We start from the raw sequence: 12302 nt of genomic DNA, 5'->3' as shown, positions 1-12302 counted from the left end.
AAACAAAAAGAAAAAACAAACGCAGACAAATTCCCATAGACTCATAACCTACTTGGGTTAAGAGGCAGAAAACACCAGAACAGAAAATCTCAGGAAGCCAGTACTCTTCATCAGAAGAAAACTGCAAACTAAAAGCAGTACAAGCTAATAAAAAAAACCTTACCAAACCGAGGGAAAAAGGTCCAGAAAACCGCCAAAAAACCTGAGAGCTGCTTACAGATCTGCCCCCTTCCTGACCTCAGATGCCTCCTGGCAGACTGAGATGAAACCGGAAGCACGCCACCGCAAAGATCAGACGCTTCCTGGCTGAAATCGTCGGCAGACTGAAGCAGAGTCCCGGCGTTCTGCTTCCAGTTAGCCCGCCCAAGGGCTGCTAAAGGTAAGTAGGCTACAGTCCTACCAAGGACCCTGAGTGAAGGAGCCTTTCCCTGCTCCGGTAAACAGGTTCCTACCGAGGACCGGACCGGAGAGGGCTAAAATGGCCGAGAAACGCTTGCCCGCTACCCAAAGCGGGACTGCAGCGCTGGACAGGAGAGCTCTGCCACGAGCTCTGAAAACAACAAATGGGGGATGTACCTACCCGGATAGGGCAGGAAAGAACTGTGGGTAAAGGGGAGGTTCTGGGGGTTTAAATCTTCCCTGCCCTATTCGGATAGGCGGACCTATCTCATATGCTACCGGGAGTAAGAAGGGAAATGTATCCTCACTCTCGTGGACTATGCCACCCGTTACCCCCCTAGATTTGCTTAGAGAGCACTGGCAGGGACCGAAGGGCCGACAATAGTAGAGTACGTGTTGGCCTTCTGGGATAGATTGAAGAACCACACGGACATGGTCCGGGAAAACCTTCAAGTGGCGCAAGGTTGGCAGAAACGGTGGTACGACCGGACCGCCCCGGAGCCGTGCCTTTGAAGTAGGGCAGAAGGTCCTAGCGCTTAAACGATCCCGTCAGGATAAGCTGCAGGTGGTGTGGCAGGGACCGTATCGGGTGGTGAAGCAACTGTGCAAAACCACCTACATGGTAGCTAAATGTGCAGACGGAAGGATCCAGCGAACCTTTCGTGTGAACATGTTGAAAGCCTACCAGGAGCGTCCCGAGGAAGTAGCAGTTATTTGCACCCCGGCGATAGATGACCCTGAGGGATTACCGTTGCCCCAGGTAGCGTCAGGGACGAGGGAACTTGGCGCGATATAGTTAGCGGTGCAGTTAGGGGAATCCCAGAAGGCCCAAGTTCTCCAGCTGTTAGATCAGAGAGGCAGCTTTCTCTCTGCCCTCCCCGGATGCACCACCGCGTGGAGACTCCAGGGCAGACCCCGTTACGCCAAGCGGCGTACCGAGTTCCTGAGTCTGTCCGAGAAGGGATGTTAATGGAGATTCGGGAGATGCTCGATCTGAGAGTGATTGAGACGTCCGAGAGCCCCTTGGCTTTTCTGGTAGTCCTAGTGCCTAAGAGAGATGGGACGACCCGGTTCTGTGTAGTCTACCGCAGGCTCAATGACCGGACTGTGACTGACACGTACCCCATGCCCCGAGTAGATGATTTGTTACACCGCATCTCTCGTGGTAAGAGAGATCGGCCTTCATCACCCCATTGGGACTATACCAATTTAGGGTAATGCAGTTTGGGATGAAGAACGCTCCGGCGACGTTCCAAAGGATGGTAGATCGACTTGTCGATGGCCTCCAGGACTATGCTTGCGCGTTGCAATCGGAGTTAGCCACCTAACCAAAGAAACAGCCCTAAGCTGACCCGTTGGGGTCTAGCCGGGTCTGTCACTGGAAACAAAGGGGGGAGTAATGTGATGGTTCCAAGAGTCACCCTACCCCTCAGTTAATGTTATCCAGTGACATGAAACTCTTTAATGTGTTATTAATAAAAATGTATATTAGTGCCTTATTTTGCAAAAGTTTGCACACGGCACACTAAGGTCTGAGAGATAATCTAATTAAGATAATGTGTGCTCTTTATCTCCCAGACTTAGTGGTCCCGGTGTCCTGTTGTATTGCTCCTCCTCCCCTCGTGGTGTCCCTACCTATAAAAGGCGACACCTGTCCCATAATAAACAGTTATTCCTTTTGTTGTACCTAAAGACTAGTCTTGCCTGGTTATTTGGGTACCGGATAGCGATATCCCTTTACTTTGCTTGGGGATATTGCCTACAGATTGCGGGGAATTATTGTCCTGAAGGGAGAAGTCGCTCTTGGTGGAGAGGGACAACCTGAGGTCCCGGGTCGGTCCGTCACACCGACACTAGCGGAGCAGGGCTCACGAGCTGGTCCGGTGACCCTAGCTTCACGGCACCGCAGCCCGCCGAGGCGTAGCTGAGTACAGTGCCGTAAATGTCCTGAAAAGGACAATTAGTGATCCAGCGGGTCCCTGAAGCATTAGACGAAACTGTGACGGGACCGACCTATACCCCGACTGGGTACTCCCGCCAAACGTTGCTTCCTCCTGACGGGACACCAACAAGTAACCCCTTCAGCGCCGGGCAGAACCAGCGTTGTAGATAGAAGGGGGGACGTCGCTGCACCGTAGCTGCATTGGCACTGTGGCTATCCGAAGCTTAGCTACACAGCGAGTCTACAGCCCACCCCAAACATCAGGCAACACTCATGTTGAGGTGAAAACAGGACTCTCTTATTAAAACCAAAGACAGAGCTATATATACACAAGTAAGAAAAGGGGCAAGACAAATATCACATGATCTAATTACCATGGCAGGAAGGAAGTAATTAGATCAAATCCTGCAACACAATATCCGGGGGAAGGACAGGATGACACGAGACATAAATAATGACATTAACTGGGGATGTAGACGTGGAATGACGATAGACATATAATTGGCTTAAGACAGACAATGGCCAGGACACAGGGATAACAGGAGCTCACAGGATTAACAGCTACCTGTTATGTAATGGATAATTAGGTATGCAGCAGTGACACCAAGTCATACCTACAGGGGGCCTTAATACAAGGGCTAACACACAATAACAGGGGAAACACTTCACACCTATACAATTAACAATGTACAGATAATCAGCCTTCTTCCTACCACAGGATGTCCAGCAGACGTTACAGTTCTTAGACTCTGAGTGCTAAAACATGGGGTACATCAGCAGACTGAACCCCTGTATCCACACACAGAAGTCTCTACAAGGCCCGGGCCCATAGTCGATAGGGAGGAGGCTGGCTCTCAGGCCTCTCCAGGGACCCCAGTGATGGAGGGTTCTGTCACAGAAACTAATGTTCCAGGGAAGTAACAGACTTTATTGGGGAAACACACAGGCTTATATACAGGTTAGGTGATAAAAAGGTCATAAATCAGGCACACATCTTCCCTCCCTGCCCAGACGGTCCGGCGCCACGCTTAGGCAACCGAGCCCCGCAATATCCGTAGGGACCCCGAGCGGCAGCAAATCGAAGTTTCCCCGGGACAGCCGGCGTTTGTACGATAGCCGCACGGCCTGATCGCCACCTCTCTAGCGGCTCCAGTGACAAGGGATCCCCAGTCTCTGCGGGGGTGTCTGGGCTACGAGAGCCGAAGTCCATGGGTAGGGCAGGTGATACAGGGATGAGGTAGGACGGGAAGGGGAGCCAAGCGGCAGTAGGTTGAAGCTTCCCCCGGGATGGACCGCGGGACAGCCGGCGTGGGTCCGATAGCCGCGCTGGGGCAGTTATGGTTAATGAGGGTCTTTAGGGTTAATTTAGGGGCAGTAATGGTTAATGGGGTGTTTAGGGTTAATTTAATGCTGAGGACTGAGGGCACGGGCGTAGGAACCGGGGGGGACGGATCCCCCCCAGGAAATCATGCGGGGGGGACCGATAATCCCCCCAAGGGTGAGTGCACTCGGGTGCTGCTGTGAGGGTGCTCACAGCTGCCCGATCGGCAGCTGCAGCCTGCAGGACTGGTTAGGGAAATCCGTGATCTCCCCAACCAGTCCTACAGCTGTATTAAGGTCACACTCACCAGCTGTCTTTAACTGAGCACTGGGCGACGGGATATGACGATTATATCCAGCCCCGGCGCTCAGCAGAAGCAGCTGTCCGCAGCCGCACTGCACAGACTGCAAGCGGCAAAGGAGGAAGCAGAAAGCAGGAAGCAGGAAGGAGGAAGAAGGAAGAAAAGGTAAGATTTGTGGAGAACCAAGGTGGGTGGGTGGTTGATTATTGGGGGGTCTGATGTAGAGAACGAAGGTTGTGGGGGGGGGGTCTGATGTGGAACACAAAGGTGGGTTAGGGGGGTCTGATGTGGAGAATGAAGGTGGGTGGGAGGGGGTCTGATGTGGAGAACGAAGGTGGTGGGGGGGTCTGATGTGGAGAACAAAGGTTGTGGGGGGGTCTGATGTGGAGAACAAAGGTGGGTTTGGGGGGGTCTGATGTGGAGAACAAAGTTGGGGGTGGGGGGTCTGATGTGGAGAACGAAGGTGGGGGGGTCTGATGGTAGATTTGTGTGTGCATATACATGTGGTAAGGCATGTGTATGGGCACTTGGGCAGGCATATGTGTATAGGGCAGCTGTGTATATGTGCGTGTATGTGCATCTGTCTGTATGGGCAGTGTATATGTGTATGTCTGTATGGGCAGTGTATATGTGTATGTCTGTATGGGCAGTTTATATGTGTGTGTATGGGCAGTGTATATGTGTACGTGTGTATAGGCAGTGTATATGTGTATGTCTGTACGGGCAGTGTATATGTGTATGTCTGTATGGGCAGTGTATATGTGTACGTGTGTATGGGCAGTGTAAATGTGTATGTCTGTATGGGCAGTGTATATGTGTATGTCTGTATGGGCAGTGTATATGTGTACGTGTGTATGGGCAGTGTATATGTGTACGTGTGTATGGGCAGTGTATATGTGTATGTCTGCATAGGCAGTGTATATGTGTATGTCTGTATGGGCAGTGTATATGTGTATGTGTGTATAGGCAGTGTATATGTGTATATGTGTATGGGCAGTGTAAATGTGTATGTCTGTATGGGCAGTGTATATGTGTACGTCTGTATGGGCAGTGTATATGTGTGTATATAAGGAGTGTATTTGTCTTATAGAGTATACGTCTTTGTAAGTATGTGCAAGGGCAGTGTATATTTATGGGGAGGCGTGTGTGTGTGTGTGTGTGAGCAGATTATGTATGTTTGGGCAGGCGTGTATAAGGGTAGTGCATATGTGTGAGTACTGGCAAGTGTGTATGTGCAGGCAATTGCAGCGTATATGTGTGTTTTTGTGGGCAGGCATGCGTAATAGCAGTGCATATGTGTGTATGAGCAGGCATGTCGTACTTAAAGGGAAGATTATGATTCCCTGTAACACATGTTTAACCCATTGTGTTTGTGTACGTAAGTGTGTGCATGCGTGTGCATGTTATTCAAGTGTTTAAGTGTGTGGATATGTTCCTGTGTGCATGTCGTGTTAGGAGTCTTAGATGGTTCCTTCAATACATCATAGTAGTCTCTGTGGCCGTGTCCAGTGGGGTCCATCTGTGGTTGTAAGATTTGTCTTTTTTTGTGAGTTTCTGTGGGAATTTTCTCCCATTCATCCAGTAGAACGTTTTATGAGCTGAAGGTGATAAACCAAGACATTTTGGACAACACTATGCTTCTAACTTTGTGGGAACAGTTTTGGGGATCATGACTGTGCCCCAGTGTGCAAAACAGCTACTTTGCACCATAACCACTACAGTGCGTTGGTTGTAGGGTCTTACTCTGCCTGCAGTTACTAAAATATTTCTATAAGAGTATTTAAGTGTTGTCTGCTCCCAGACCACAAATGCGGAAAGGGTTAATTGCATCATTGTATTTCTGTAGGATCTTTTGTTAAAATGTTGGCAATTGTGCATTACTTAAAGTATTATTATCAGTTGTTCTAAGTGAAATAACTGAAATATAGGCCAAACTTTTGGTTAATTTTCTTTGACCTGTTTGTTTAATAAAGAGCTTCTCTGTGAAAACTGAACATGATACTTTTTTTGTGCGGAAATTGTACATACACACACACATACATTTATATAAAATTTGCCATGAACAATTCCCAGTTTACTGAACAAGAATATACCCTACCAGTAAAACTGCTATCCCCCCCAGATTTTTAGGGGTTCCTACGCCCATGACTGAGGGTTAATTTAATAAAGTTAACTAAAGGTGCAGTTAGAGGTAAAGCAATCTAAAGGTGGACAATCTAAGGGGAATCTAAATCCTGGGGGCAGTGAAGATTATTAATGTATTTATTTATAAAAGTGTGGTGTCAGTGATATTCTCTGAATGGTTTGAATCTCTGAACGATTCTCTTCCTTCAGTGACATCGCTAGAGTAGGCAGCCAGGCAGGAGGGTTCATTGACCCTAATGAAAGGGGCGGGGCCAATCGTTAGTTTGACTGCAGGGAGGGACTGGGCAAAAGATTCGGATCATGAATCGGATCATTTCAATGACCGACTCGAAATGATCCGATTCACTTTACTGATCCGAACTTCGCATCACTGCTTTGGGGTATATGAAGGGTTAATTCCTTCTTAGCAATTAAGCTTTCAGAGGCAAGGGAGATGTCTACAGTGGAGCTACTCACGGCTCTCTCTCAGAATGATTATCAAATTCATTAATGCGCTCCCCAGACCATTGCCAGCTACACGATCATCACACAGCTGAGGGATTCCCCGGCTTCTGCCACATTAATTTGCGGTAAACCACAATTTCCTATGCAATGCTGCCACCGTGTGGTAACACTTGCCCACCCACCTTTCTTGAGAACCATATTTATCCGTGTAAGTGCTGGCAGCTTTGCCTCGAATTGTAACCCAGAAACGGACGGAGGGGGAGGGGGAGCGGTATGGTGTATGATGTAGCTTGTATGAATGGTGTTTAGCCACCGTTAAGCTCAGCAACTAAACATCGGGCTGAAAAACTGCAGTGGAAAGCAGTTGCCTATAAAGAAGTTTGCAGCAAATTTATAGCAAAACAGATATAGCTTGTTCCAGAGATTATGGGTGGCTCTGAAAAGAGCCTTTGGTTGTGTTGGCTAATTGCCCTGCCGTTACCGATTACCGCACTCACTTGCTCTTGGCAGGCTTGTGGCTCTCGGTCTTCTTGGGCAAGAGCACCGCCTGGATGTTGGGTAGAACACCTCCCTGAGCAATGGTGACCCCTCCGAGCAGCTTATTGAGCTCCTCGTCGTTACGAACGGCAAGTTGCAGGTGGCGTGGAATGATACGGGTCTTTTTGTTGTCGCGTGCAGCGTTACCAGCCAACTCCAATATCTCAGCAGTCAGATACTCCAACACCGCTGCCAGATACACGGGTGCGCCGGCTCCTACTCTCTCGGCATAATTACCCTTGCGAAGAAGCCTATGCACACGGCCGACAGGGAACTGCAGACCAGCTCGGGAAGAACGTGTCTTCGCCTTAGCACGAACTTTTCCACCTTGTTTTCCTCTGCCAGACATGATACCTCTCGACAAACCACCAACCTGATAACCGACTAAGAAGCACGTTAAAATGAAACGCCGCACACTTACCCAGCTATTTGTAGCTTCCCCCCGTGACGCTATTCGTCACTGATTGGTTCCTTTTCAAAACATCCAATCGGGTGGACATAGTCTGAGACACCAATCGGTGTAGGCAATGCGGTTCATGGGCGGCCGCATCTGCACACATGACAACATCATCGAATCGGACGCGAGACAGCAGAACGGCCTTATTTGCATGCGGTGCCTATAAAAGGAAGGGCCCGGCGCAGTAACACTTCAATATTCGTCACGTTTTCATGTGTTCCGTGTTGAAAGGAAAGTAGACGCGATGCCTGATCCAGCGAAATCTGCCCCTGCTCCGAAGAAAGGCTCTAAGAAAGCTGTTACGAAGACCCAGAAAAAAGATGGGAAGAAACGCAAGAAGAGCAGAAAGGAAAGCTACGCGATTTATGTCTACAAGGTACTGAAGCAGGTGCACCCTGACACTGGCATTTCCTCCAAGGCCATGGGCATCATGAACTCGTTTGTCAGTGATATCTTTGAGCGCATTGCCGGGGAAGCTTCACGCCTAGCCCATTACAACAAGCGCTCCACTATCACTTCTCGGGAGATTCAGACTGCTGTACGCCTCCTCCTTCCTGGAGAGCTGGCCAAGCACGCTGTGTCAGAGGGCACCAAGGCTGTTACCAAGTACACCAGCGCCAAGTAAAGTTCTTTTTGTTCTCTCTCTTTAAACAAAGGCTCTTTTGAGAGCCACCCACACGGTCTGTCTCAGAGCTATGTGAATTATGTAGCCTCTTTTGTTGTACTTCTAGCTCTGGGAAGAGCATTTGTGAGCATTGAAATGTGCTCCTCACTCCTCCAGATCAGCTGGGGTATTGTGCCCATCGATCAGACTGCTTGGCAAGAGGAGCCCAAGGTGAAGGGGCTCCTGTAATGGCAACGATCTGTACTCTGATTGGGTATTCCAGCTAATCGCTGATTTCTCCTGCTGGGACCCAAGAGATTAACCCCTTCACCGTCAGACAGAACCAGCGTTGCAGAGAGAAGGGGCTGCTTTACCACTGCGGCTAGCCGAAGCTGAGCTACATCGTGGGTCTATTGTACTGAAAACAGGATAAGACATGAGGGGACGACAAAGTCATAATAAAAATCACACATACTGGGACATACAGAATTCAGATAACTACCACAGACGGCGCCTATTAACCCCAGGACGTGTCAGCCCCCATTCAAGCGAGGCCAGCCTTTGGAGGACACCAGCTGCCGATCTCAGCACATGTTCTGCCAGTAGCTCAATCTATAGCCAGACCCAGCCACTGTTAAGCTGGTTATTTCAAGGTGTGCATAGAAAAGCGCGGGCAGACTCTGGGACAGCATGATCATCGCCTAAGAGAGTGTGTGGGTGGCTCTGAAAAGAGCCGTTGGGTGTTTCAGGGTCACGAGTCAACAAGCTTAACCTCCGAAACCGTACAGAGTACGGCCTTGGCGTTTCAAGGCATACACCACGTCCATAGCGGTAACGGTTTTCCTCTTGGCATGCTCAGTATAAGTGACTGCATCACGAATCACATTTTCCAAAAACACTTTGAGCACACCACGGGTCTCCTCATAGATCAGCCCAGAAATACGCTTTACACCTCCTCTGCGAGCCAAACGGCGGATAGCAGGCTTGGTGATCCCCTGGATGTTATCCCGAAGCACCTTCCTGTGCCTCTTTGCGCCACCTTTCCCGAGTCCCTTACCTCCTTTGCCACGGCCAGACATGATCGCGTTTATTCCACCAGTTCCACAGCACAATACTCGCCTACGGCCGGCCCGCTTTCTTTTATGCGTACTGGACGGACCTGATGGGGAACCGCACCATGCTGCCTCAAGGGGGTGTTGCTTTTTGAATATATGCTTATCGTTGGTTGGCTGGAGAAGCTTCCAAACGTGCCTCAGCCACCGATTGGCTATTTAGGAATATCAAAAGCCCGCCCGCGGGAAACCTTAATGCTTTTGCCTCCCTCACCGCCACGTGATTGCTTTCGACGATCCCTCATTTACCACTAGGTGGCAGCATTTCGCTGTAAATAAACGCCAAACGGAGACCAAGATAAAGGCGGGCTTTTAGCTTTTGCCGTATCGCTGTTAACGGTCAGCCAGTACACAGGTTCACTAGGTAGGAGGCTGACCAAAAGAGAGGAGAAGAAATAAATAAAAAAAGAACCGCAGCTAACGAATAAATGAACGATTCGAGCATGTAATTAAAATAAATATATAAAAAGATAACGCTCCACACCGAAGTCTCTTGATCAAAGGCTGGCTTTTTCAAACCATCATCCTAGCCTATGAAAAAGAGGGGCGTGATTAAGCGTATCCAATCACATTCACCGCTACTCTATAAAGGGCTTGAGTTGGCCACAGAATCGTTACAATTACGTTGTATTCCTCGTTGAATCAGATCTGCACGCACCAGCATGGCTCGCACCAAACAGACAGCCCGTAAGTCCACCGGAGGAAAAGCTCCTCGGAAGCAGCTGGCGACCAAAGCTGCGAGGAAAAGCGCTCCAGCTACCGGCGGCGTGAAGAAGCCACATCGCTACCGCCCGGGCACCGTAGCTCTTAGGGAAATCCGCCGTTACCAGAAGTCTACGGAGTTGCTTATCAGAAAGCTGCCTTTCCAGCGGCTGGTCCGTGAGATTGCTCAAGATTTCAAAACCGATCTACGTTTCCAGAGTTCTGCTGTTATGGCTCTCCAGGAAGCCAGCGAGGCTTACCTCGTGGGGCTTTTCGAAGACACCAATTTGTGCGCTATTCACGCTAAGCGGGTTACTATCATGCCAAAAGACATTCAGCTGGCTCGTAGGATCAGAGGAGAACGTGCTTAAATAAACGTGATGTTGGCGAACGCGATTTTCCCCTCACCCTCCCACAAAGCCTCTTTTAAGAGCCACCACATTATCACTCAAATGAGCTTGTGTTTTGTGTTTCCCTTCGCATGCATGAAGTTAACCCTGTTGCTCGCGCCCAAGCTTGAAACATCTCACACCGTTATCCCATTACCGAGCGAGCCGTTAAGCGGCCGAGTCTCCGGCTGGGCATAACGAGTAACGGCAAAGCACAATCTTTAAGCCCGCCCCTTATCTTATGTTACGGACAGAGCTCCGAGCGAGAGCGCTGGCCGAATATGTGAATCCATGCACAACACTCAAGTATGGGGCTAGGCTTTCAGCGGGTGGCCCACATAGCCGCGGCCGGGTGATTCAACGCTTTTTCTTTTTTCGGAGGATATGATGGTTCTGAAAAGAACCTTTTGTGTGAGGAATTAAGTGGGACGGCACACACCAGAGGCGCTGCAAAACCCACGCCCCCCCTTCTCACTTTTTGGAGGCTGCCTTTTTAGCCTTGGGCTTAGCGGGGCTTTTGGCTGCCTTGGGTTTAGCTGGGCTTTTGGTAGCCTTGGGCTTAGCGGGGCTTTTGGCTGGCTTGGGCTTAGTGGGGCTTTTGGCTGCCTTGGGCTTAGCGGGGCTTTTGGCTGCCTTGGGCTTTGTGGCCTTCTTAGCTGGGCTCTTGCCAGCTTTCTTCGCTTTAACAACCTTAGGCTTCTTGGGACTCTTGGCAGCGGCCGACGGTTTCTTGATCTTTTTCGGGCTTTTCTTCACTCCTGCAGGGGCTTTCTTGGGCGACTTCACAACCTTCTTAGGGGCTACTTTTTTAGGCTTTACGGGAATTTCCTTCTTCTTTGATGTCTTCTCTCTGCTCTCCAGCTGCTTTTTGTTCAGCTTGAAAGAGCCAGAGGCACCGCTTCCTTTCAGCTGGATCAGGGTCTCTTTAGACACCAGACCCTTGAGAGCGAGCTTCAGGCGGCTGTTATTCTTTTCTACGTCGTAGCCGCCAGCAGCGAGTGCTTTTTTAAGAGCTGCGAGAGACACTCCGCTGCGCTCCTTGGACGCAGAGACCGCTTTCACAATCAGCTCGGAGACACTGGGACCGGACTTCACAGGACGGCTTTTTGCAGCTGCCGGCTTTTTCGGCTGTTTCTTCTTGGAAGAGGTTTCTGCCGGCAGAGGCGCAGGGGAAGGAGCTGTCTCGGCCATCTCAATGCCTGGATCCCTCCAGAAAACAGTTCAAATCGCACGTAAACAAGGGGTTAAACCGCCAGAAGTTTGGCTTTTATAGACGAGCTGCCGCACATTCATTGGTTCATGAGCGGTAGCCTGCGAGCCTATGATTGGACGCCGTTTCTGAAACCTCCCCATGCTGCCGATCGCCGGGGCATCGCTGGATTTACATTCCCCCTGAAGGGGGGTTTGAAAGGAAAATATATTTATCGTTTGCGGTAAGATCCTAACTCCAAAGCAGTTGGATGTCCTACACCGTGCAGCCCCCCCCCCAAAAAAAAAAGAAAGAAAAAAAAAAACTGCCAGGGAACAGCACCCAAGAGGTGTGAAATAATAAATAAATAAAATAATGAATACAGATAATAAAATAAATTCTTTAATACGGTATCACCTATTAAAGATTAATTTACCCTTAAACTTAATCTATAAATTTATATAACCCAATCATTTATTATTATTTAAGAATCGCCTAATATTTATACATTAAAGAATAACATTAAAAATGATGGATATTTTTAACTAATAATAATCAATTAAATAATTTAAAATAAAATCTACTGCTAGTGCCTGGCTGCCTGCCGGTCTGATGATTGTCTTAGGACTCGTAGCTGACAAGAGTTTACTTAGGGGTTATTTATTATTAACGTATTATATTATTTATTTATTATTCAAAATAATAAAAGTAATTATTAAGATTAGGTTTTGTCTTATCAGGACGTTTTATGTGCGAGAGT

At 49.0% G+C, this 12302-nt stretch overlaps 5 protein-coding genes across 5 annotated transcripts; 2 read left to right on the top strand and 3 right to left on the bottom strand.

The window, feature by feature from the left end:
- Nucleotides 1-7045: 7045 nt before the first annotated feature.
- Nucleotides 7046-7457, bottom strand: LOC128468925 (histone H2A type 2-B-like). The gene has a single exon (XM_053450738.1). The coding sequence runs from the start codon at nucleotides 7436-7438 to the stop codon at nucleotides 7046-7048; it is 393 nt and encodes a 130-aa protein (XP_053306713.1). The 5' UTR covers nucleotides 7439-7457.
- A 288-nt stretch (nucleotides 7458-7745) lies between these two features.
- Nucleotides 7746-8171, top strand: LOC128468978 (histone H2B 1.1-like). Its single transcript, XM_053450783.1, has one exon. It carries the CDS (start codon nucleotides 7791-7793, stop codon nucleotides 8169-8171), a length of 381 nt encoding a protein of 126 aa, XP_053306758.1. The 5' UTR covers nucleotides 7746-7790.
- A 703-nt stretch (nucleotides 8172-8874) lies between these two features.
- LOC128469027 (histone H4) lies at nucleotides 8875-9247 on the bottom strand. Its single transcript, XM_053450826.1, has one exon. The coding sequence runs from the start codon at nucleotides 9227-9229 to the stop codon at nucleotides 8918-8920; it is 312 nt and encodes a 103-aa protein (XP_053306801.1). The 5' UTR covers nucleotides 9230-9247; the 3' UTR covers nucleotides 8875-8917.
- A 677-nt stretch (nucleotides 9248-9924) lies between these two features.
- LOC128468907 (histone H3) lies at nucleotides 9925-10335 on the top strand. The gene has a single exon (XM_053450722.1). The coding sequence runs from the start codon at nucleotides 9925-9927 to the stop codon at nucleotides 10333-10335; it is 411 nt and encodes a 136-aa protein (XP_053306697.1).
- A 474-nt stretch (nucleotides 10336-10809) lies between these two features.
- LOC128468848 (histone H1B-like) lies at nucleotides 10810-11583 on the bottom strand. The gene has a single exon (XM_053450671.1). The coding sequence runs from the start codon at nucleotides 11542-11544 to the stop codon at nucleotides 10825-10827; it is 720 nt and encodes a 239-aa protein (XP_053306646.1). The 5' UTR covers nucleotides 11545-11583; the 3' UTR covers nucleotides 10810-10824.
- Between the last annotated feature and the right edge of the window lie 719 nt (nucleotides 11584-12302).

The sequence above is a fragment of the Spea bombifrons genome, chromosome 11, assembly GCF_027358695.1.
Source record: "Spea bombifrons isolate aSpeBom1 chromosome 11, aSpeBom1.2.pri, whole genome shotgun sequence".
In the NCBI taxonomy this organism is placed as follows: Eukaryota; Metazoa; Chordata; class Amphibia; order Anura; family Pelobatidae; genus Spea; species Spea bombifrons.
Note: the sequence above shows the minus strand (reverse complement) of the source record. Positions and strands in the feature narration are given on the sequence as shown.

Excerpts from the sequence above, each read along its gene's own strand:
- LOC128468925 (XM_053450738.1), bottom strand. The coding sequence starts at position 7,438 with ATGTCTGGCAGAGGAAAACAAGGTGGAAAAGTTCGTGCTAAGGCGAAG.
- LOC128468978 (XM_053450783.1), top strand. The coding sequence starts at position 7,791 with ATGCCTGATCCAGCGAAATCTGCCCCTGCTCCGAAGAAAGGCTCTAAG.
- LOC128469027 (XM_053450826.1), bottom strand. The coding sequence starts at position 9,229 with ATGTCTGGCCGTGGCAAAGGAGGTAAGGGACTCGGGAAAGGTGGCGCA.
- LOC128468907 (XM_053450722.1), top strand. The coding sequence starts at position 9,925 with ATGGCTCGCACCAAACAGACAGCCCGTAAGTCCACCGGAGGAAAAGCT.
- LOC128468848 (XM_053450671.1), bottom strand. The coding sequence starts at position 11,544 with ATGGCCGAGACAGCTCCTTCCCCTGCGCCTCTGCCGGCAGAAACCTCT.